Source organism: Durio zibethinus, chromosome 12 (genome assembly GCF_047325235.1).
Source record: "Durio zibethinus cultivar Kanyao isolate XHJ-2024 chromosome 12, ASM4732523v1, whole genome shotgun sequence".
Classification (NCBI taxonomy): Eukaryota; Viridiplantae; Streptophyta; class Magnoliopsida; order Malvales; family Malvaceae; genus Durio; species Durio zibethinus.
The window spans coordinates 6,266,514-6,293,725 of record NC_143173.1 but is presented as its reverse complement, the minus strand read 5'-3'; the positions used below and the strand labels follow the sequence as shown (position 1 = coordinate 6,293,725).

At 31.9% G+C, this 27,212-nt stretch overlaps 1 protein-coding gene across 1 annotated transcript in view; it reads left to right on the top strand.

The window, feature by feature from the left end:
• Positions 1-23,415, top strand: part of LOC149515632 (uncharacterized) — a 30,875-nt gene extending 7,460 nt beyond the window's left edge. The window contains exons 3-5 of the mRNA XM_089741763.1: positions 21,195-22,114; positions 22,245-22,380; positions 23,300-23,415. Of these exons, the coding sequence (XP_089597889.1) occupies positions 21,195-22,114; positions 22,245-22,380; positions 23,300-23,415 (1,172 nt within the window). The remainder of the gene's footprint in view (positions 1-21,194; positions 22,115-22,244; positions 22,381-23,299) is intronic.
• The last annotated feature ends 3,797 nt before the right edge of the window (positions 23,416-27,212 follow it).

The following is a 27,212-nucleotide window of genomic DNA, read 5'->3' as shown; positions in this document are numbered from 1 at the left end:
AGATTCTCTAGCACCATGTATGTCCAAACAAAGTTTAATTCATCAAATTATATGCATGTACTATTCAAGCAGCGATGTCAACATGATACATGTAATACGGATGTCAATAATGTCATGAAATCCTAAATAATTGTGGTAATATGGCTCTCAAAACTCCACCATTTCACATTTTTTCCTTGTTTAGTTTCTCAATAATTTGGAATAAGTTTCATCAATTGATCATCACTTGACCACCATTCATGGACTTCTCAGCACTAACAAATTTCAGAACAAGTTTCATTTACCATCATTAGGTCATTACTCATAGGTGTCTTAGCATTAACCATTCCGAACAAATTTCATCATCCGTCACTAGGTTACACACGTAGGTTTCTCAACCCTAACCATTCCAAATCAAACTTTATCCACTGATTATTTTTATCATTCAATCATAACTCGTAGGTCTTATCAACCAATTCATCATTGTATTCATCACTTGGTCATAACACCTTTTCAAGTTTTTGCACTCTCTTCATTTGTTGACCAATCCATCACCATTTTCATCAGTGGATCACACCTCGTGTTATCTTAAATCATCCTTCTCAGGATTCTATAATCTCTTCATTTTTCTTTATCATCTTGGATTTTTTTTCAAAAGAATGCAAGACTCCTTTAAACACATATTCATTCATTCATTATCATTTCAATTCTTGACAAACATAATGCAATCAAACATTTCCTCGATTCACTTTAGGGATGTGAGAACAAAAAAGCAAATAGTGCATTGGGAGAAAAGCAATCAATGAGAAGTGAGTCTTAGTGCAAAAGTGAATGGGGAAAGAAACAAGTTGGCTGTATGTCACTGGGACAAATGAATATTCAAACAATTTTAAACATTAATTCAAGATTCTTTTTCAAAAACTCATTCTATTGATTATCAAAATCATTTTGAGTTCATCAAACTTTACCCCAGCTTTAGAAGATCTTTAGATGCCTTGATCTTCTATATATTTGAGCTGTTCATCCAACTTTCATTTCAGAGATTTGGTTTACCCAAATTACCTTTTTGGGTTTTTAATTTGAGTATTCCTTTTTTCTTCTTTCATATTTTTTTTATTCTCTTTTTTCTTTCTTTTTTTTTTCACCTTTTTTTTTCTCTCTTTTTTTTTTTCATCCATTTTCTCTTTTTTTTTTCTCATCTTTTATCCATTGTTGATATCTCTCACACATTAATCTTTAAGGCAATAACATAATTCCATCATAAGCATGTTTTTGCCCAATATATGATTATTCAATTCGAGCATTCACACTTGATCCAAATAAACTTTTTAAGGTTGTAATGTAGGCCATGGTATGAGATCATGAAAAAAATGGATAAAATAGGCTTAATATATATGTTTAAAGGGTTTAAAACCAAAGGATCATCATTTGATATAACTTGGCATTTTGCCCCACTCTACATCATTTTACTACTTTTCTTTTCATCTCATTCCCTACACAAAGGATTCTCATTACTTTACCCTAATTTGCTTGTGGTATTTTTCTTTTCTCTCTTTTTTTCATTTTGCTTTGCTTTCTCTCTTTGAGACCTTTTACGATCTTTTGTCTCTTTTTTCTTTTTTCAAAAATACCTCCAATGTAGAGGATGATCCTTGGTCAGGGTTTTTTTTTTTTTTTTAAAAATAATAGGCTCAAAGGGGTAGCAATGAATGATTTTTCAAATGGTAAAAGAAAGATGGCCATTTTTCATCTCAATTATGAATACTTTCCTCGAACATCATCTATTGAACAAAAATAAGCTCATGGATCTGTATAAAAGATTGCACATCTTCAAGACATATCTATTTCACCTCTAGCAACATCTTACTTTTTTTTTTGCTTAAACCATCTCTTCATATTAGTGTGAATGAGTTCTCAAAATTAAATCCCAAAATTATTGTTATCATTGTCTAAATATTCATCATATGAAATTTGAGAATGGGAATGAAAAGTTATAAAATGTGACAAAGCATGGAACAATGGTTAAGTGAAAAAAAAAATGTAATGAAATGCATTAAATTACCTTTTATTGAAATGATAACAAATGAAATCCTATTGCCTAAAAGAAACCTAACATTACTCTAAAAGAAATCTTAAAATGATAAAAAAAAACTTTCAACCAGCCTTATCTTCATTCTCTAAAAGTGTGCCCCTATGCGATCAGGTGAATGATCTTTATTGATATCTTGCCCCTCGATTCATTGTAGCTCTTTAAGCCTTTTCTGATTAATGTGTTCTTGATTTTCACTCAAAGCATTGACATTATGATTTGGCAGTGGATTGCCACTAACATTAAGTGTTGTTGGTTTTTCTTAATCAAAACTTACCATTCCATCCTTAATTAACCGTTACACCTTATGCTTTAAAGTAGTGCAATTTTTAGTAGAATGGCCAGCAATTCCATAATGGTAGTCACAGTGGGCTGTAGAATCATACCACTTAAGATAGGGTGGCTTAAGTGGCTCCACATGACTGGGGGCAATCAAGTGGCTATTATAAAACTTTCGGTATAACTTCGTATAAGTCATGGGGATTGAATCAAATACAGATTTTTCTCAGATAGTCCGTTGCTTTCGTAAACCACTTACTGGGTTAGTAGGGTGAATTTGGGGTTTTGCAGGAGTTTGAATGTTAAGGCTGTATGTAGGATCTTGAAGGCTAAATTTGGCTGGTATGTGAATGAATAAGGTGATTGTGAAGCTAGCTGGTATGGGTAAGATGTTGTATTATTCACAGTAGGATAGTATAGAGAATAATCTTGGGATGGATAGGGTTGATAACCCCTAAATTATTGCTTATCAAAACTCACAGCCTAAGCTTCAGTCTCCTTATTCTTTGGGGCTTTTTTACTGGATGCCTCCCCTCCTTTTAGCTTACCATGCTTGATGGCACTTTCAATAATTTCTCCTGAAATCACCATGTCAGCGAAATTCTTAATCGCATTATCTATCATCTTTTCATAATAGAGAGATTTTAGAGTGCTAACAAACAGCATTATAGTTTCCTTTTCGGTTAGAGAAGGTTGCACTTGAGAAGCTACATCCCTTCATCTTTGAGCATATTCTTTGAATGACTCATTTACCTTTTACTTCATATTTTACAAAGATACACGATCAAGGGCCAAATCCATGATATGTTGGTATTGACTGATAAAATCATGGGCCATGTCGCTCCAGAAACAGATGCGAGTTCTGTCTAACTGGACATACCACCTAACAGTAGAACCAATAAGGCTGTCTTGGAAAACATGCATTAGTAGCTTTTCATTATGAGCATGAGTTGCCATCTTCCGACAATATATAGTAATATGAGTTTTCGGGCACTTTGTACCATCATATTTTTCAAACTCTGGTACTTTGAACTTAGGAAAAATGACCACATCAGGAATTAAGCAAAGCCCAACAGCATCAATTGAACCATAAAAACCAATTCCTTCCACAACCCATAGCCTTTGTTCTAGCATACTGATTTTAGAGTATTCCTAAGCTTCTACTTTTATCTTTTTCTTGTCTTTTTCTTTCAGTTCATTCAGATCAGGGACTTGAATTGGTTCTACTACCTTTTCAGTAAAGACAGGATTCACATAGCTATGAAAATGCCTTGAATTAGAGGCTGATGACATTTCAAGATATGTAGGGTATGCGAATTGTTGTAGTGGAACCTTTTGTGTGGACTGAGCTTGAGGTGGACTAAAACCAGGTGGATATAAGGGATCAGTCACTTCTTGTGATGGAGGGCCTTGTTGGCTTGTGTTCTTTTCTACCCCTTTCCCCTTATTCAACTTGTTAAGAGCATCCAGAATCTTAGCCAACTCACTCTCAATCTTTTCTTGAGCATTTTCTAATTTTTCAAATTAGTGAGAGTTTTCTTGCTCCATTTGTCTAGCTTTGGCTCTGGTGTTATATCGATGGGTAAGGTTTCTGTTGGATGAAGCTATCCTTAAACCTTGAGTACCATAATTGTAGGATTATTAGAACTATGCATGATATGCAAATGTATGCATGAAATATACTAATATTTGCCACATCACCAATATTGATAAAAGAAATCTCCATTTGAAACTTTATTAAATAAAATTTTAAAATTACATCATAATAAAGTTAAAGAAATATTCTAAAGTCCTAAACATCATCATTTGTTTCTAATGCCTCTTTATAAACTTCCTAGCTTACTGATAATGATTTTGTGCCTCATCTAGGAAATCAAGCAGTTGTTGTCCATGGACTCCCACTGGTTGCACCACAACATTTAAATTTTTCACTTTTTCTTCCATTTCTTATGCTTTATTTGCAGCAACTGATAACTGATCAAACAAATGCCTTAGATGCACTTGTTTTTCTGTGCACATGTCCTTCCATCGCCTACTCTATTGAGTTTGTCTCTTGCACTCATCAGACAAGGCTTTTACTTTTGCTGTGCATTGATCCACTATCTCTTGAACATCTGGCTATGTCTATGTGCTCTAGTGGTGGCCTTTTGTTCTTCTTCCACCCTTGCTTTTAGCAATTCATTTTCTTTTAACAGTCGAGCAAGCTGAGGTGTGACTGATGAATGTGTCATATTTAGATCATTAAATAAGGCTCTCCATTGATCTTTCTACTCTGTCAAGCTTTGGATTTTCAGTTCTTGAAGTCATAGACTTTCTTTCATTTCTAATTTCAATCGCTTATTTTCTTCTTTTAACTCATATTTCTCGGATTAGAGTTTTCTCTTAGCTATTTCCATTTTAAGCAAAGAATCCTGAAAAATGGGTTTTGGGGAATGCCCTATTTGTTCACTAGGAAGCACAATATCCTTTCCCCTCCTTGCATGCCATACATTATATTCTGGGATGACGTCGTAAGTAAACCTCCCTTGGTTAACCTTGGTGGTTTGCTTCCATGCCTTCTTGATCTTTTCAACCATTCCATATGCCCCTTTATCAATGAATGAGAACTCTCACCGGTTAAGTCCATAAGTTTTCGAAATGAATTGCTCACATCCAGATTGTCTTCTCACCAAAGTTTAGGCATAAGTAACAGCACCCCATAAGCCTAATAAGAACACCCATGGCTGATTTTCACAACTATCTAATATTGTATCATGACACATCTAAGGTGCTTTCCAAACTATCTTTGGACTATCAAAGGCTCACAAATAGGAAATGCATTCTTCTTTTAATTTTGCTTGAAACCATGTACTGGAACAGAATTTCTTGATGGGGATGCTGGAATGAATGTATGGTTTATGAAATTGACTTTCTCTGCATTTCATGTGACTCTTGATCCATACATAAAGCAACTGTAAACATCTATTAAATCGACCTTTACCATTTATGCGACAAAAGTTTAGAGATTGAATAGTTTCTGCCAAAATGGTTGGTGCTGCATTGAACTGATATGCTAATTGATCAACAAAATCTACCATTACGACATCAACATATCTGATGACTTTCAAAAAGATCACCAATCCATATAAAGCTATAGCTATAGCCACTAATCCCTGTTCATCATCTATGGGCCCCTGGATGAAATCTCACAGAAAAACTCCATGGAATAGCCTTACTTTCACATTTTATCACACATGAATCAACTTAAGGCAAACTAAGTCCAAGCATTTGCACTAGCTTTTTACTATAGCCCATCTTGTTGGACCAATAAATCTTGTCTAGGTTTGCTAGATTGAAGTGAAGTAGAACCATATACTCTTCGATTGTTAGCACCATGTTTGCTTCATTAAAGATGAAACATCTATAAGAAGGATCCTAAAATTGGATGATAGCCCTAATCAAATTATTGTCCAATTCCACCTGAAGCAGTGAAGCTATATCTCCATATCTATTCTTAAATGCCTCATGCCTTATCCTATTCATACATCCCCAAACACTACTTAAGTCAGCTAGATCATTTTGTTGTAGCTCGAGATGAACTTTCTCAGGTAATGATTAAATAAAGCCCTCAGGCAAGCAATTTCCTTATTTTTTTGACCTACCTCTGATTGATTTTCAGTTGCTAGGCAGACTCATGATGTACTGATGTAGACTTTAGTTGCATTTGACTTTCCATTGATGTAAATAGAAGATTTAATTTATCAAAAACTGATATGTGGCAAATATTTCCTATATGCAAATGATGGTGTTAGATATGATTATGAAAATGATGCATAAAATGATATGATATAATAATGCTTAAAACATGAGGATGGAAATGATGCATAGAATGATGTAACATGATAATGCTTAAAACATGAGGATGCATGTTATGATGCACAAAAACAAACAAAAATGGTTAGATAATGAACTGTTCCTTCTTGTGTCTTAATCTTAGGTTATATCTATTGATAAGTAGAAAGGACTCTATCTTAAGGTTGGCTTTTTTGGGGTAAACTATATATAGGGTTAGGTGGTTTTAACCACTAGAGGTTTCCAAATTATTCCTTACATCATTGTCCATCACAGACTAGTAAGGCAGTCCAATCTTCACTCATCACAGGCTACCAATGAAAAGGATTTAATTTGAGTGGGAGTATTTTGCTAGCTATTGCGAAGATTATCATCTCACGAGAGTGTAGGTACTTTACTCCCTCCTAAGAGGGATAGAGCCTGGGTTTAGAGCTCATGTAATGCAAATGCATGTGATAGTGTGTGCGAAGGAACATATGGTTATCGTCCCTATAAATTAGACAAAAACAAGAGAAAAAATGTTAGTAAACAAATAACTTAAAACCATTAGTTCAAAGGATAAGATAAATTCAAAAATTATGGCTTGACTCTTTAGCAGTCCCCAATGAAGTCGCCAAACTGTCATAACATATAGATTCAAAAATCTATAGCTAGATTTAACAAATGAATGGAGTCTCCACCAATCTTTTTTACTAGGTGTGATTAACCACATAAAGAATCTATCCTCTTAGGGAACTCTTAAGCTTGACTAAGGGTCCCTAAAAGAATAGGTTCAAGTCTACTAACCCAAAACAAGGTTCAAGAGTCAGTCACATATGAGGAAGGTTATAGCACCCCCACATGCCCATCTAAATGATGGTACCATATTATTTCGAATTTATCCTAAGATCTTGAGTCTAATGGTTTCAAATTTTAACGTCAAATATTGGAAATAATTCATAAGATTCTTCCATCAATCTAGTAGATCTCTTAAAAAATATTTCTTCACTTTAAGAGTATTTAAGAATCCTATTTAGGTATCTTGAAAAGGCTTCATCGTCAGAAAAAAATTTATTTATTATTTTTTATTATTACCATTTTTGTTGAAAATAAATCTAATTATTCCACCATTTGGACTAAATTAGAAATATTTTCTCTTTTGAATTTCTAAAATTTCCACAATTTGGGTCTATTTAGAAATTTTCTTTTTCTCTTTTTTCCTTGGAAAGAAAATAATATGACAATTATTTTTATTGAAATTTCATCTAAATTATTCCACCATTTAGGTCAAATTTAGAGAAAATTTCTCACCTAGAGATTTCTTCAAAATTTACCAGTTGAACTTTCCAAGAATCTCATCTTTAAATAATTATCAAATATTTTCAATCCAAATTTTTATTTGGAAAAAAATGCAATTACTTGTATTGAAATTTCATCTAAATCATTCCACCATTTCAACCAAATTTAGAAGAAATTTCTCACCAAGAGATTTCTTAGAAATTTATCATTTGAAATTTCTAAGAATCTCATCATTGAGTAATTTGTATTTAATTCCAAAAATTATATATTTTTATGCTTTTTATGTTTCTAATTTTTTGTTTGAAAATAAATATTAATTATTGTTATTAAAATTTTATCTATATTATTCCACCATTTGGGACAAATTTAGATAAAATTTCTCACTTAGGAATTTTATAAAAATATACCATTTGAAATTTTTATAAATTCCATCATTGGATAATTAATATTAATTCCCAAAAGTTTTATTTTTACTTTGTTTTAATTTAATAATTAAAAAATAATAAATAAATAAATAAAATACTTAAATAAAATAAATAAGAAAATACCAAAAAAATTCGAAAACGGCTCGGCTCAAGCTGGGAAACGGCTCGGCTCAAGATAGAAATCACGGCTCAAATGCGCTCGGAGTCTCAGCTCGGCTTGATTGGAACCCAGGCGGAGAAATAGGTCGCTGGTTCAGGTGTGCTATGGGTCGGGTCAGATCTTGGCAAAACGTGTGGATCTCTGGGTTTACTAAAGCAAAAATGACGTCGATTTAGCAGGGTATAAAAGACTCCCCCCTTCATTTTTCGCAGATTGCCTCTTTCCCTCTCTCTCTCCTTTCTCTTTTTTCTCATCCATCTCTTTAAATAATCTCAGATTCTGGTTGAATTTCTATCGAAATCTGAAAAAAGCCATCGAAATCTTCAAATCTAATCGAAAAACTCATCGAAAAATTCAAAGTTCACTGAAAAATTTCGTTAGATTCTGGAAAATTTTCAAAAAAAAAACTAAAAAAATTCAAAAAAAATCTTCTAAAAATCCTATAATGCCTCTAAACACTTTTTGCTTTTGTTTCACCTCTTTGTTTCTTTTCACTCTGATCCCTCTCTGATTTTTTCTCCTTTTTTATTTATATTTGAGTCTCTATTTATAGGCATTGATCAGAAACAATTTTTGATCAATTCTTACTCTTTTTTTTACTGGGATTCAATCCTTGAATCCCAGTCCAACTTTACCAGAAACTATTCCAGAAAAAACAAAAATTAAAGCTTAATTTTTGGATCAAGACATCAAAATAAAAATAAAAAAAATAAAAAAATAAAAATGACAAAAATGACAAAAATGACAAAAATGAAAAAAATAAAAAAAATTAAATTAAAAATTAAAAACTAAAATTAGGCCAGAGTTGAACTAAGCCCAATGGGCTTAGGCCTCTATTGAATCAGGCCCAATAGGCTCGAGCCTAGGCCTAGACAAATTAGGGTGTCTACACATACATCCGAGAGAAAAGAGATCATAAGGGTATTCAATGAGAGGTTCACTGAGATTTCATTATCAAACATCCAAATGATGATAGAGGGATGAACATATTTACTTTTGCAATATATGGGCTGGTCATTTTTCTCAAAGTCTTAGGTCACATTGAGATAAAAGTGATGGATTTATTTAAGCAAATTAAAAGAGGGTGTAATCTTTCACTAACTATCTTAGCAGAAATCATCAGATCTCTGAATTTTTGTAGGCATAATGACAAAGCACATTTTATGGGTTGTATGCCCTTATTATATATATAGATGAAAAGCCATTTCGAATGCAAGAAAAGTGTTTTTACCTAACTTTATTTCTACACTTGGAGTCTGATTAGGGAGTTTTGTCAGAGCATTTAGCAAGAAGCAAAGACTCAGAAAGAGTGAAAGTGTCTGCTGTAAGGGCTCACAGTTGGTTAGGTAAAATGGTTAGCTCAATGGATAATAGGGAACCTATGTTGTATCAATGTGGAGATGAGACAGGGATTCCACTTTTAAGTCTATGGAAGTCAACGAGTTATGCACCATTGATGGTAAGGAGACAGCATGGAGTTGAGCAGTTTACTTTTATGACCTGCAAGCTCAGCTAGTTTGACTATTTATATGGAGAGCTCGAAACTTTTCAGAAGATTAATAGCATGATTAAGGCCTGGAAGAAGCTCAAGAGAGTAATCCTAGGGCCATTCGCCAATAGAGTCACTCGGTGGTATATGATTTAGAGAAATAAGAAAGATTAGGAGATTACATTTATGCCTCAAGATTATCACTTGCGAGTGAGCCAAAAGTTAGACAATAAGCTTTCAAAGTTAGAGCATGAAATGGAGAAGAAAAAACTAAATCAAGAAATTTAGAAGCTGCAAGAAGAAAAGGACCAGTGTTAAAATAAAGCAAAAAAATTAGAAATTCAAGTCCATAAGATTTCCAAGAAATACAACAAAGCCTAGAAAGTTGTTAGCGAATGGGATGATGCCCTTAAAAAGTTCAAAAAGCTATGACAAGAACATAAAAGGTTGCACATATAGGTGCAAGCTAAAGAAATAAACAACACAGATCTGGCTTGTGAGAATGAATAATTGAAAAAAGAGCATGCCTAAATAAAAGATGACTTTAGAAAGGTTGAGTAAGAGAATCAAATGCTTTTAGATTACATTTTGACTTTAACATTGAAGTTGAATAAACAAAATGATCGTGTTAGAACACTCACGAAAAAGTACAAAGAGTTATCCTATCAGGTTGGGTACAACAAAAAAGAAAAGTTGGAAAGACAAAGATACATAGAGCGTCTCACAGCTCAAATAGACAAAGTTGTGATCAAAGCAGGTAGGATGGCAGAAAAGGTTGAGGCACTAAGAGCTTTGGTTACACCAATAGGGGAGCATGGACAAAAACTGTTAACTTCATTGAGGAGGCTAAAGGCCAGATGAGCAAGTTAGGTATTTTTATAAAGGGACAGTATTAGATTTGATGTAAAATAGACTTTTATGGAATAAATGAAAGTTTTTTTTGGTTAAATTTTAAGGGGCAAATACTATCTTTTCTTTTCTTTTCTTTCTCATACATTAACATTCATTCATTCATTATCATAACATCATCATTGACCCTTAATTATGGTACTAAGGTGTAAGAAAAACTATACATCCATACAATACTTAGGCTAAAGCCAAGAAAATAGAGCAAGATAATGCAAGTTATCTTAAAAAGATAGAAAAGGCTCAAAAGGCACTGAAAGAAAGTTTAGAAAGATTTTAGAAGCCTTGGAAAAAGCAAACAGAGGAAAAGAAATAAAGGGGAATGTCTCACTAGAAGCTATTGAATCAATATATCCTTTAGGTTTTGATTCACAACAGACTAAAATGGTCCCGATATTTCAACCTCAATAGGTAGCTTTTTCAAAGTACAATTATCCGAGGATGACTTATGCATCCGATCATGAGAACATCCAAAGTTATGACAATCCTATTTATACTGAAAAGATAGCTGAACCCATTTAACTCCTTACTGCAGATAAAGCAAAGGAAAAAGATAAGCTACAAACAACTATGCCTTTAGAGAATTTTAAAACTAATCAGGCCATGAATAGGCTTAAGGAAAGATTGAGGGCTATAAAAAGAATTAATTTTTATGGATCCATGAATGCAATAAAACTTTGCCTAATACCAAACATGATGATGCCACATAAATTCAAAGTATCAGAGTTTGAAAAGTATGATGGTACTAAGTGCCCCATCACGTATATCACCATGTACTGTCGTAAAATGATAGCACATGCTAGTAATAAGAAGCTACTAATGCATGTGTTTCAAGACAGCTTGATTGGGTCTGCAGCAAGATGGTACATTTAATCAGATGAGACTTACATAAAGACATGAAAAGATTTGACTAGATCTTTTATTAATCAATGCCGTCACATTATTGATATGGCTCTTAACCACCTTTTTTTTGCAATGAATGGAAAAGAAAGCTTCCAAATCCTTCAAGCAATATGCTCAAAGGTGGCAGGATGTAATTGCTTAGGCACAACGCCCTTAATAGAGAAGAAAACTACCATGTTGTTTGTGAGTACTCTAAAGTCGCCATACTATGAAAGAATGATTGAAAATGCAAGTAAAAACTTTACTGATATGGTGATTTTCAAAGAGATCATAAAAAATGCCATAAAAATGGTAAGCTTGAAAAAAGTGAGTCTTTCAAAAGAGCACCTAAGAAGAAAGAGAGTGAGACTCAAGCTATGAATTTTTAAATGCAGTAATTTAGAAACTACTCTTGGTCTACCTACCCTACATACCACCACACAATGAACTATACTTTTGCATCTTTTTACCAATCAACCACTTGACCATCTTATCCATTTTCACCAAGATCCTTTACTCACTTAGTCGACACTACAAGTAATGCCAAAAAACCATGAATAAGGGAAAGACCTACCTTTGATCCTATACCAATAAGCTATATGGAGCTATATCAAGAGCTTTACAAAAATTATTTAATTACTCATGTTTTAGCTAAGCAGCCTAAACCTCCCTACCCTAAATAGTATGAGTTCAATGCTCATTGTGATTATCATTTTGGAGTAACAGGACATTCTACTAAAAATTATGCCCCTTTCAAGCATAGGGTATAAAATCTTATCAAGAAAGGGTTTATAAGCTTTGACAATAGTGGAAATTCAGTACCCAATGTTAGCGAGAATCCCCTACCCAGTCATACAGTCAATGCTTTAGATACAAGTAGAAAACATGTGAAAAAGAGAGTAAATGAGCTTAAAATACCATTTAACCAGCTATATGAAGTCTTATATAAAGTTGGGATGATATAACTAGTAGCTCAATGCATTTATGTAGGAAGATGTATCCCAAATCAGAGATGTAAGCATCATAGTGGGGTTTCAAGGCACTCGATTGATGTCTATAGGCAATTCCATGGTAAAGTTCAGAAGCTGATGGACTCTTACCAAATAAAGTTATATAAAGAGTCCAAGGCTTTAGAAGACATTAGGGTGGCTATGACAGACAGGTGGGTACCAAAACCTATCACTATACATTGTAAGGAAAAGCCACAATTAGCTGGGAATAAGTTTGTTCCCAAACCAATAGCTTTCAGAGTCCCACGTCTATTTTTCTAAATAGATAAAAAAAAATGGTACCTTGAAGATATGAGTGTGAAATAATGACTAAAATGTAGCAAATGTTGAAAGCTAAAACTACCAATATAACGAGTGTAGGAAGCATAACTAGAAGTGAAAGATGTTATATTCTAAAAACTTTGGAGAAAACAAGAAAAGAGAAGGAAAAACAAATTAAAACAAAAATCCCTGAGAAGGATACTCCAAAGTTTGTGCCCGAAAAAGAGGCTTATGAGTTTTTAAAAATAGTCAAACACAGTGAATATTTTATGGTGAAACTAAATAAGATGCCAACCAAAATTTTTTTATTATCATTTTTCCTAAATTCTGAACCACATCACAATGGCTTGCTAAAGGTATTGAATTAGGAATATGTGACCCATAACATGTTTATGGAGTATGTAAATAATTTAGCAGTTAACTTAGTGGTGCCACACCATATCTCTTTTAGTGATGATGAGATTTTGCCCTGAAGGTAGAAAAAGCACCAAGGCATTACACATCACTGTTAAAGGCCATATAGTAGTTAAGGTCTTTATTGATAATGGATCAGCTATTAATGTCATGCTTGTGTCCATTTTAGTCAAGCTGCCCTTTGATATGTCCTATATCCAAAATAATCAGATAGTGGTCCAAGCATTTGATAGGGCTAGATGAGAAGTCTTATGGGATGTTGAGTTGCCTATACAGATTAGGTCATATGTCTTCAACATATAATTTCAAGTCATGGATATCTCCTTATCATATAGCTATTTATTGGGAAAACCATAGATCCAAAAGGCGGGTGCCATCCCTTTTCATTACATCAAAAGATCAAAATCAATATGGAAAGACAATTGGTGATTATGGTTGTGGAAAAAGATTTATTGGTGACCCAACCCATAAATGCCCCATATATAAAAGTGGCAGAAGAATCATTGGAGTGCTCTTACCGATCTTTTGAACCTATAAATACAGTGGAAAAAGGATTTAAATTTAACCAGATTGTGATTAATCAATTGGTTAAGAAGGGTTGGAGTATCGAGTTCAGCCTAAGCAAAAGCCTTTAAGAGATTAGGGAGATTCTTAAGATTTAAGCTTATAGTTACAGATTAGGATTGGGTTATGAGATGGAGAAGTGGTAGAATAACAACAAAAGGGTAAAGAAAGAACTAATGATCTTTCCCTATATGAATGAAATTTTCATTCCTGAAGGATACATACACTAGGGAGTTGAAGAGGACACAAAAGAAGAACCAAAATGGAAAAAAAATTTTGCCAAGCTATCTATTCATATGCTGGATAATGGAAGTCAAAATGAGGAAGTTTTGGTCTACCCCTACCCATCTGGATATGAATTGCAGAATTAAAAGGTCATCCAAATGCCTATTATTTTTAATTTTTTTTTAATGTAATCACATCTCCTAATTACTTATGCCCAAAAACATTGGGATGAACTCTTATGTTTGGGCCTTTTATTTTTCATTATGTCAATAAAAATAGGAGCATGCATTTTGTTTATTTCTTCCATTCCATTCATTACCTTATCAAAATTCTAATCAATATTTCCTATTCTATTAACTTTCAGGTCCCCAAATGAATGCAAAGGTAATCATGATAATGATCTAGGGTTTAACTTTGAAAATTCAATTAATATCGATGAATTTTATATTAAAAAAAATTTTGAAGAATACACTTTGTCTTCGACTTTAATGAGGCTAATTTAACAGGAAGATAAATCTATTGAGCCTTATCAAAAAGTTATTAAATTGATCAATTTAGGTGATGACAAAAACAAGAAAGAAGTTAAGATTGGTACTTTACTCTCAACAATTGATTGGCAATAGTTAGAGGATTTGCTTCGGGAGTTTGTGAATGTATTTGCTTAGTCCTACCAAGATATGCTTGCACTTAGTACTAAAATAGTGGAGCATAGGCTACCATTAAAGCTAGAATGCAAACCAGTGCAGCAAAAGCTAAGATGAATGAAACCAAATATGCTGTTGAAAATCCAAAAAAAAGTTAAAAAGCAATTTGATGCAGGCTTTCTGTAAATAGCTAAATATCTTAAATGGGTAGCTAATATAGTACGTGTTCCCAAGAAGGATGGAAAGGTACAAATATGTGTAAACTATCAAGATCTGAATAGAGCTAGTCTAAAAGATAATTTTCTTTTGCCTCATATAGATACACTGGTGGACAATACAACCTGACATTTAATGTTTTCATTTATGGATGAATTTTTTTATTACAATAAGATAAAGATAGCCCAAGATGATATGAAAAAAACCATATTTATCACTATGTGGGAACATTTTGCTACAAGTTCATGCCTTTGGGCTAAAGAATGCTAGGGTAACCTATTAAAGAGCTATGGTAATCCTCTTCCATGATATGATACATAAGGAGATTGAAGTGTATATGGATAATATGATTACCAAGTCTCAAAAGGAGAGGATCATGTAGTCAATCTCAAAAAATTATTTGAGAGATTGAGAAAGTTTTAGCTTAAACTGAATTTGGCTAAATGTACATTCAGAGCCAGGTTAAGAAAGTTACTGGGATTTATGTCAGTGAAAGAGGAATAGAAGTTGACCCAAACAAAATTCGGGCCATTCAAAATTTATCCTCTCTAAGCACACAAAAGGAGGTTCAAGGTTTCTTAGGTAGATTAAACTATATTTCTCGATTCATTTCTTAACTCACTCTTAAATGTGACCCTATTTTCAAACTTCTTCGAAAGAATAATCTTGGATAGTGGAATGAATAATGTCAAGAAACTTTTCATAAAATTAAATAGTACTTATCAAATCATCCAATATTAGCACCCCCTGTTTCGAAAAAACCATTGATTCTATACATAGTGGTATATGAAGGATCAATGGGATGTGTGCTAGGCCAATAAGATGAATTTGATAGGAAAGAGAGGGTTATTTATTACATGAGCAAAAAATTCACAGAGTATGAGTCCAAGTATTCATCACTAGAGAAAATATGTTGTACTTTGGCTTGAACAACTAAAAGACTCAAGCAATACATGCTCTATTATACAACTTGTCTCATAGCTAAATTAAATCCCATCAAATACATCTTCGAGAAGCCATCACTATCAAAAAAAATTGTAAGATGGCAAGTGATGCTTTAAGAATATGATATAGTATATGTGAGCCAAAAAGCAATAAAAGGAAGTATCATTGCTAAATTCCTAGCAGATAGAGTTGTTGATGATTATGAACCTATGAAGTTGGATTTTTCAATATGAAGAATTAATGGCCAACTCAGGGATAGAAAAGATAATGGCAAAGAAGAGACATAAAGAATGTACTTCGATAGGGTCACCAATGCCATAAGGCATAGGATTAGAGCAGTCTTAATATTTCCAACAGAGCACTACTATCCTGTTATAGCAAGATTGAATTTTAATTACACCAATAATGTAACTAAGTATGGGACTTGTGTTATGAGGCTGCATGCTGCTTTAGATAGAGAAATTGAAATGTTAAAGTGTTTGGAGATTCAGCTCTAGTCATTTATCAATTAAAAAGTGAATGAGAAACAAGGGATTCAAAACCTATCCCATATCACAAATACATCTTAGAGTTGTGTAAACACTTTAAACTAATTCAGTTTAAACACTTACCTTGTGAAAAAAATTAAATTACAGATGCCTTCGCTATCTTGGCCATAATGATATAGATTGGTGATACTGCTAAAATTCAACCTATCAAATCAAATATCAAAGATGTGCCAGCCCATTATGCTAACTTGAAAGGGGAAAAGAATGGCCATCCCTGGTACCATGATATTATGCGATATCTAAAGAATCGGTAGTACCTAGATTAAGCAACAAAAAATGATAAAAGAATCTTGAGAAGGTTAGCTATGGGATTTTTTTTTTTTTTGGATGAAGAAATTCTATACAAATGAGGTAAGAACCAAGTATTATTACATTGTATAGGTGCCTTTGAGGCCAAAAAGATTATCAAGGAAGTTTATAATGTCATATGTGGAACACATGTAAATGGATATATGATGGCAAGATAGGTCATACGAGCTGGATATTACTGGTTGATAATGAAAAAAGATTGCATTGATTACGCTCGAAAATATCATAAATGCCATATTTATGCTGATAAGATCCATGCTCCACCTAGTGCTTTACATGTTATAGCACTACCTTAGCCATTCTCTATGTGGAATATGAATGTCATTGATCCTATCACATTAAAGGCCTCAAATGGAAATAGATTCATTTTTGTGATGATTAATTACTTCACTAAATGGGTCGAAGCTACCTCTTTCACAACTATGACAAGATCAGTGGTTTGCAAATTCATCAAAAGAGAAATAATTTACAAATATAGGCTCCTAAAATGAATCATTTCAGACAATGCAAAGAATTTAAATAGTAAGATGATGCAAAAGGTATGTATTCAGTTATAGATCAAATACCACAATTCAACTTCATATCGTCCAAAGATGAATAGGGCAGTGAAAACTACAAATAAAAATATCAAAAAGATTTTGGAAAAGAGGACTGAAACATACAAGGATTGGCATAAAAAATTATCTTTTGCTTGACATGTGTATCAAACTTTAGTGTGCACTTCTACTAGGGTAACTTTTTTTTCTTTAGTTTATGGGATGGAAGCTATATTGCCAATAAAAGTACAGATCCCATCCCTAAAAGTCCTAAGGGAAATGGGATTAAAATAAGCTAAATGGGTCCAAAAGCATTATGAACAATTAAACTTCATTGAAGAAAAAAAATTAATGGCACTCTGTCATGGCCAATTATACTAAAAAAGAACGATGAGGACTCATGATAAAAAGGTCAGACCTCATTAATTTTGAGAAAAAAAGTTAGTATTGAAAAGAATTCTTCCAAGTTAGTATGATGATAGGGAAAAATGGATTCCGCATTGAGAATGACCATATATAGTAAAATCGAAAGGAGCCTTAATTTGTCAGAAATGGAAAGGGATGAACTTTCTAGTCCTGTTAATTGTAATGCAGTAAAGAAGTACTTTGCTTGATTTGAAAAAAAAAAAAAAAAGAGTTCAAGTTAAAAACCTGAAAGGATGACTTGAACCAAAAAAACATAAAAAAAGTTCAAGTTGAAAACCTTGAGAGGCAAGTTGTATTGAATAAAAGCAAACTCGAGTGAATAGAAAATGGCATCATTTGGAAGGCATACCAAGGATAATGAATTTCAAAGAGCTTTGAGGTGTTAGGGCATTGTATTTTGATTGAGTTTTTGAAAGAGATCCGAGATTTGTTATCATGGTTATCTGATTATTTGTCTGAGGGCATTGCTACTTCAAATAGCCATTCTTGTACATTCTTTTTTTTTATCTCTATACCATCATTTATAATTTATTGTTTATCCAAATAAATGAAGGTCATCTTATTATTCTCTCTTAGTTCTATACATTGCCAATATATTTGTCCTTTCTCTTAATACCTTACCAGGAATGGAAGAAGTACATAACTTGCATCCCCCCACTTTGAAATTGGGATAATGATTTATAATTGAACAAAGTCATAAGAAGTTGTGTGTTACCTTGAAGAATTAAAAGAGACAAGGACTAAATATGAATTCCTCCAAGTAAGAGAAAAACAGCTTCCACAATTTTTCTTGGGATAAGTATTCAGGCTAACGAATGAAGGTTTCTTTGCCAATAGTGTACAAAAATGAGAATACAGAAGCCTTAGTACCACAATTGATGTTTCATTTGCATTCTAGATAGGACATGCACTTACATTATCCACTAATCGGATCTTGGTTCAGTCTAGATTATTTCTTACAATTCGTGATTTCATTTCGATCATTTATTTTTGACCTTGACTTGATCCTAGTCATTTTATTTTGACTCGTGGTTTTCATCTCAGTCACTTGATCTTAGCTCAGATCAGATCATTTCTTATGATTCATGGTTTTGTCCTGATCATTTATTTTCAACCTAAACTCGGTCCTGGTCACTTTATTTTGACTCGTGATTTCGTCTCAGTCACTTGATCTGGGCTCAATCCATATCATTTCTTATGATTCGTAGTTTCATCCCGATCACTTATTTTTTACCTCGACTTGGTCTTAGTCACTTCATTTTAACTCATGATTTTGTCCCAATCTTCCGATCTTGGTTCAATCTAAGTCATTTTTCAGATTCGAAGATCGTTCCTAATTCGACTCGAACAGAGTGGGTGTCTAAGTTTTTGTAACATCTCTATCTAACAAAATATGCAAATAGAGGTAGCTGTAGACATCCATCTGTATCTAGACCCAATTAGGCCTATTTGTGTTTTTATTATTATAGTATATATGGTGTCATTATTAATGTCACTGTTATTACTATAGGATTATATTATTATTATTATTATTATTATTATTATTATCCTTTTCTTTCTTTAGTATTTTTGTATATAGTATTGATGCCATTATTATTATATTATATTATATTATATTTTTGTTTTTATTTTTATTTTTCCCATTCTTTTATTTTATTTTCTCTTTTCCTTTTCTGTTCCAATCCACACATGCACAAAAAGATGGGATCGAAATTAGAATCTTATAGTCAATGCCTTTAATGCAAAATCAACTAGAATCGAATTAAAGACCTAGGATTATGCCTGGATATAATCAATCCTAGGATTCAAGCCTAGACTGATTCGATCCATTTCCTAAAAATCATCCTAAGACTGTCTATAAATTGGATTGAAAATCAGAGGACAAACATAAAAAATTTGTTGGAAAAAAAGTATGAGAAATTTTGAACAGAAAGGGTTTTGGGAGTTTAATGCTGAGATTTTGGGTTTAATTTGAAATTATGGGTTTGATTTTAGGTTTTTGGGTTAGAATTAGGGTTCATGACGATTCTAGGAGTAATCGGGATAAAATTTAGAAAAAATTCGAAAAGATTTGAAGAAATCTGGGTTTTTCTAAAAATTTTTGGGTTTTTCTAGGTTTGGATGAATTTTTCGATGAAAGTTTGAATTTTTTAATAAAGTTTTCAGTGATCGGTTGAATTTTTCAACCATATTTCAACCAATTTTCCAGAAACTAGTGGGTTTCCAGATTTCGATTGAATTTTTCAATGACTTTTTCAGAAACCAATGGAATTTTTAGTTTTCAGTTAAAGTTTTTAATGGATTTTTTAAAGAATTCTAGAAAGAAGGCAGAGCTTTTTGGTCTAGAGAAAGAGGAAGCATGGGAAATTCTGAACTAGAAATGCTGAAGATGGCTTATATAGTGGCCCAGAACGATATCGTTTTGAACAACCCAAGATCCGTGTGTTGACCTAATGACTCGCATGCTGACCCGCGCTCCAATTCAACTTGATCATAGGTTTTCCCTTTTCAATTTTATTTTTATTTTTATTTTTTGATTTGATTTTATTTTATTTTACTTTTAACCCATTTTTTTTATAATTTTTTGGTTTTATTTTTTTAAAAAAAGAAAAGAGTTATTTCTACCATTTTTATTTCTAAAAATAAAAAAAATGGTTTAGCAAAAAAAATATATTTTCAAACAAAAATAAAAAATATTTTTTCAAATAAGAATTTTCAAAAAAACAAAAAAAATCTTTTTCAAACAAAAAAAGTCTTTATAAAATAAATCTGTGGAATCTACCAAACTATTAGGAAATTTCATAAATTAGTTTTCCAAAAAGTAATAAAATAAAAAATAATTTTTATCCTCTAAACTATTGGAGGATTGCTTCAAAGTAAGTCATACCAAACTATTAGGAGATTTATTAACTTTTTTGGAATAAGATAAATCAATAAATTTGATAACAGAATCTCTTCAAAATGGGACACTAGTCTCTATAAATACTCTTGAAATGAGAAAATTATCTTAAATTGCTACCAAACTATTGTGACAATTTTAAGATACATTTTCAATATTAAATTATTTGGTAAATCATTAAATAATCAAGGCTTGAATAATTCAAAATCTAACTGATACCGTCTTTTGGATGGGTATTGTGGGGGGTACTATAACCTTTCCCACGTGTAACTGACTCCCGAACCTAAAATTTGATTTCATAAATCAAAAGCTACATCAGGTGGCCAACCACACCTAAACAAAAAAAATTAGTGGTGACTCCTTTTTATCCATATCTAGTGGTAGGTTTACAGATCTATACGTTATAACAGAAGTTTCAATCAAAATTGGATTGAGAAGGGATTGTAAGTTAGCTTAAAGTGGGAAAAGCTGTCTGGATTGGACAAAGATGGCTAAAATTCTTTAATCACACTATTTCGATTGATTTTGCCCCTCTCAAATATATTCATTCATGATTGATAATTGTATGTAAGTAATAACTTTTAACTCGTCAAAACAACAATAGAACCTTGTCCAATTTACACGTCTTGACTAATGTATGGTGTATAGAACTTGTCGGACCATTGGACTAACTAATTAATATTTAACACGTGAAGCTTCACCTTTAATAAGCCCAAATATCTTTCTTCTTTTAAGAAATTACTGTTACTACTATTAGCTTGACACAAAAATTTGCAAGTTTCTCTGCTCTTCCAATCTTGAACCTTGAAAGTTAGAATCATCTCCACAAAAAGTGACTCACATTTCAAAAATCTCATTTCTGAATGTGTATATTTACAGGAAGTTCTCCTCAGCATGACCGTAGCATTAGTCCCTTGGTTTCGAAGGATGACCTGGCAAAAAGTGTTGATAGTCAACCAGGAAGAGATGGAAGAGAAATAGATAGGGATTCTAGTAGGAATCAATATAGTAGAAATGATGATTCTTATAGATATGTTGATCAGCAGTCTTCTAGGAGTTCTCATGGTTACTCCAGGCATGATGATTATGTCAGAAATGACAAACGCTCGGATGAATGTCACAAGTACAATAGATTGTCCTCACATTCTGGTCGACAATCAAGAGTTAGCACTCACTCTGATCATCCAAGACCAGAAAGCAACCTTACTAAGTCAAAAGACAATTCACGAAATTGTGACAAATATTATCGTGATAGATATGATGGTTCAGGAAATAGGAGCAAGGACAAGGAGAAAGAATCACCTTCTCTAGAGCATCAGAAATATAAAGACAAGGATTCATCTTCTGACAGTCTTGGGTCTGGTAGGAGACATGTTATTTATATTTCTGAAGAGACAGATATAGATCGAAGAAGGCAGGAAAGAGACGGTCAAGATGAAAAAGTGGACTATCATAGAAGCTTGGGAGATAGAAAAGTCGATTACACAACATCTTATGAAGAATCCAGGGGCTACTTGAATGACTCAACTTCTGAGATGAAGAGGGACAATGATAAATGTCGCCTCAAAGAAGGTTACAAGAGTGGGCTGAAGGATATAGATGTTCCAAAGCCTGCAAAGAAAGAAAGGGTGAAATATGATAAAGGGGAAACTAATGGGGAAAAGGACAGGAACGATAGAGTTCTGCAGTTCGGAAAGAAGTCTATATTTGATAGTAAAAATCAGAAGTCTCCGGCTAAGAAACCGAAACTCTTTAGCTCAAGCAAGGGCATTGATTATGATAAAGATGGTAATTGTTTTGTGGCTTTTTTGTTCTTGATTTTACATTTTAGAAGCAGTTAAATTCATATCTGTTCTCCGCTAGATTAGTGTTTATTAGACCATTGTTTTATAACTGTGTGATTAGTTTCTAAGCCTTCTTCTATTATAGCTGATGAAAAGCGGTCAAGAGCAAGCTGAGGAGACTGGTGGAAGAGTGACCATGGGACAGGTCTATGGCAATGATGTTGACATCAGTAATGACTTAAATGCTGCTAATATTGCTGCAATGAAAGCTGCTGAATTAGGTATTCTTTAGATTTGGCTTTGAGGGGCATCTGTCTCTTCTCTCTCATTCAAACTTAGAACTCAAGTGCCTTATGAAAGCAATGCAACATTTGTTTCAAATTGTTGTATCTTTTGAATTTTGATAGCTGGAACTAAAGCGCGGAAATAGTTGTAGTCTCACTTGGAAATGTAGTTAGTGTGCTTTTGTCATGAATTACTTTCAGGCTGTTCGGTTTACATAGAAAATATGCTATCAAATGTTGCATTGGTCTAATAGCTGTCTTCAGTACTCATCTTATGTACAAGATGAAGCCTCAAAATTCACGACATTTTTGTCTCTAATAATCATGGCCTCTATTAAAAGGGAATCCCTTTTGTCATTTTCAACCATTGGAAAATTTGTTTCTTGGAGACTCTGTAAGTTCTTTAGCATTCGATCATGTTGTGTCCTCACTCTATTCCTTATCCTATCTAATAGGCTCCAAATTTGTTCTCCTTTTGGTCTGACAAATAGTTTTTGTATCTGGTATGGATATAGAGAAGCAGGTTTTGAACTTGAAAATGCGACTTAGATAACATACACTTCAAGAAAGGTGTTTAACTGGTCTCTTACTGATAAGGCTGCCACACTGTATTTCTGCATTATGGCTGTTATAGAAAATTTCTTGATTAGTGGAAAGATGGATTCAGGTTAAAGGTGTTCTTCTCTGTATGGTACTTTTATTGCATTGGTATTCCCGTAATTATTTTTGTTCATATGATTGAAAGAGTGATCCACCTCGTAGCTCTATTTCATATTTGTTGTCAAACTCATTGATTAAGTCATTATCTTTTCTATTTTGTTGCTGTTGTTGGAACATTGTAGACTGGCAACTGGGTTTCCACGAAAGGTTTTGTTCTATTGCATTCACATGGTATGTGAATTGATTATAAATGCAGTTAATAGGAACCTCTTTGGGGCGGGCCATAGTAATATGACTAATGAGCAAAAGAAGAAGTTGCTGTGGGGTAGTAAGAAAAGCACTCCTGCAGAAGAGGTATTTCTGCTGGATTAGCTAAAGTTTCAGGTTTTTGGACATTTATTACATTTAACCTAAATTGCTACTTGTATCTATGCATTTGGTTGATGTCAGTCTGGTTATCACTGGGATATTGAAGAATTAGAATACGATAATTTTATTTATTAGTTAAAATTATTTTTTTCAAAATTTATGTAATGTTAAATTATTGATGTAATTTTTAAAGATATAATATGATATATAAATTCAATCTTATGAATAAAAATAATTTTATTTACTTTGAAATGATTGAATCATCTAAGATTATGAATAATTCTCCTTGTAATCTTATTTTTTTTAGATATAAATCAAATATAATTATAAAATAATTATCATCTTATTCTATTTATTATTTTAAATATCAAACATGATCTTAAAGTAGTACATTCAATATTAACATTAATAAGATAATGAGACCTTGACTTAATAGTAAGAAAGAGATTTTTGAGCCTCTGCATATTAGGTTCATTATGTGTAAATTTAATTATTTAATTAAATTATAATTTATTAATTAATTATTAAATAATATAATAATTAATTATATGGATAATTAAAAGTGTAACTTCAAAAAAATATACTAACGTGCAACCGTATGAGATCAACAAATTTACTAGTTGAATCAATATTTTATTATTATTTTTTAATTTTTTATCCTTTAAGTAAGTTAGAATTTTAAATTTGAATTTGAATGTTTTGGGTAAAATTGCACTAGTTACTGTCATTGCTGCTGCACATATGCCCATAAAGCTAAGTTATATCAATTTTCCTTTCTGCAGGAGTCAATTTAAATCTTTGCTTCTTGTTGTCTGTCTGCACCTTGTTCTCCTGCACTTATTCCCAAGGCAAACTCCAGTTTTACTCCACCAGAATTTATTAATAATTCAGCATAGGAGCACTAGATCAGCCGAGATAAGCTTACAAGATTTAAATACAAGATATTTATATTTAAATAATAATTTATCTTAATTAATTTATGTAATCATTTTTAAAAAATGATAATTGATAGGATTAAAATTAAAATTTCAATACTTATTAACATATAAACTGCAATTATAATTATAAACTTATAATTATTTCTCTTACGACCTTCTTTATATCAAAAAATAAAAATCTTAGCTATTATCCTATTATATATGTAGTATTTTTAGAATTCAAATATGAGTTCCCACAATTAGCATATAACCTAATAAAAAAATAAATAAAATATTGATAGCTATTAAACTGCAATTAGAACTCACTATTTGCTTGTAAAATTAATTGATTGTATAATCAGTAAATTTAGAAAGTACAAGCCGGAAGCAAGGTGCTGGGACTTAGGAGAGCATGGCTAATTTTACTGAAAAACATAAAAGAAGCATCCTACAATATTAGGAAAGAGATTTGTTAATTAACAACTATAGAAATTGATATTCTAATTTAGAGATATTGAATTTAAATGTTGAGAATGAAAAGATAGAGTTAATATGATAGGAAGTGGCTTATTACTCTATAGGTGTAATCAAATTAAGTCGATACAGTGAAAAATTTAAACTTGAGATTAATTCAAAATTTATTATTTGAAATTCAGTTTGAATTCAATTAAGTTTTAATTTTTAAGTTCAAATCCAAAATAAAAATTGTGTTACTTGAATTTGTTCAATTAAACTCATTTATCGAATAAAAAAGAAACTCAATTCTTATGTTTAACTTTAAACTCGATTATTTAGGTTTGAACTCAAACTTAAGATTAGATGGATATATAAGAGTAAAATAGTAATTTTTAATTAAACTAATGATTTAAAATTTTAACTAATAATTATAATAAATAATAAACAAATATATAATTTTCAATCTAATAATTTAGATTTATTAAAAGAACGATCATGCATCTAATAACCAAATATTGGATTACAATGCTTTATAAGTCAAGATCACTATTTTCCTTTTGAGGTACCTTTTTTCAAAGGATGAAATTATGAGGTTAAGCTTATAAGCTCTTAAAGCGAACAATATTTTACAACGGGTGCAATTTAACAATTTTTACAACAATAATTTTGATATTTTACATCAACAATGATCTGTGAAAAATCATACTGTCCTTAAGTAAACATAGTTCACACCTTTTGACATTGTTAAGTGGGGGAAACTATCCAAAAACTAATAGCCAAGGATTGGATCATAGCTTTATAAGTAAGGGTCACATTTTCATATTAATATGCCTTTTCTCAAAAACCAAAATCATGAGGCAAGTCTTCAAACTTTCAGAATAGATAAGACCTCATAATGTGCACAATCCAACAATCTTAATTTCAACAATATTGATTAATAGCATCGCATGTGGAAATCTGTACTTTCCCTTAGCGAACACGCAATCCACACCCTTAATAGGAGGGTTAGTGTTGAAGGGGAAATGATTTCATGTTCAATGTTATAATATATAAATTTGAAAATCTATAGCTAGATTTAACAAATGGATGGAGTTGCCACAAATCTTTTTTATCTAAGTGTGACTGATTACCTAAAAAATCTATTCCTTTAAGAAGCTTCTAAGCTTGATGAAGGGTCCCTAAAAGAATAAGTTCAGGTCAACTAACCAGAACAGGATTCGAAAGTTTGATTACATATGAGGAAGGTTATAGCACTCCCATATGCCAATCCTAAAGATGGTACCATATTATTTTAAATTTATCCTAAAGTTGTGGTTTTAATGGTTTCAAAATTGTTATGTTGATTATTGAAAATAATTTATAAGATTTTTCTATCAATCTGGTAGAACTATTAAAAATATTTATTTACCTTAAGAGTATTCAAGGATCCTATTTGTTTCCTAAAAAAGGCTCTATCGTCGAAAAGATTTTTGATGGTTTTATTTTTTTGTTAAAAATATATCTAATTATTCCACCATTTGGGCCAAATTAAAAATATTTTCTCTTTTTGAATTTCTAAAATTTTCACCATTTGAGCCTATTTAGAATTTTTTTTTCTTGAAAAGAAAATAATATGACAATTATTTTTATTAAAATTTCATCTAAATTATTCCACAATTTGGGCCAAATTTAGAGAAAATTTCTCACCTAGAGATTTCTTAGGAATTTACCATTTGAAATTTCTAATAATCTCATCCTTGGGTAATTATCACATATTTTCAATCAAAATTTTATTTGGAAAAGAATACAATTACTTGTATTAAAATTTCATCTAAATTATTCCACAATTTGGGCCAAATTTAGAGAAAATTTCTTAAAAATTTACCAATTAAAATTTCTAAAAATCTCATCCTTGGGTAATTTATATTTAATTCCAAAATTTTTATATATTTTTTTTTTTGGTTTGAAAATAAATATTAATTATTATTATTAAAACTTTATCTAAATTATTCCACCATTTGGGACAAATTTAGATAAAATTTCTCACCTAAAAATTTTATAAAGATTTACCATTTTAAATTTCTATAAATTCCATCATTGGATAATTAATATTTATTCCTAAAATTTATTTTTTTTACCTTTTTTATTAAAATTTAATCATGCAAAAATACTCCTAAAAATAAAAAACACACAAAAAAACAAATAAATAAAATACCAAAAAAAAAAATGAACGGCTCCGCTCAAGGGATTCAGCGTGGCTTAACTCTAGGCACAAAAAACGGCTCAAGGGATGCGGCTTGGCAGCTCAGCTCGGCTCAGCTCCAAGGATTGATGGGTAAGCAGATCAAACACAGGTTAAAAAGTGGGTTGGTGCTCGGGTCAGGTCCCTTGATGGCAAAACGCGCGGATCTTTTGGGATTAGTAAGGCCAAAACAACATCATTTTATA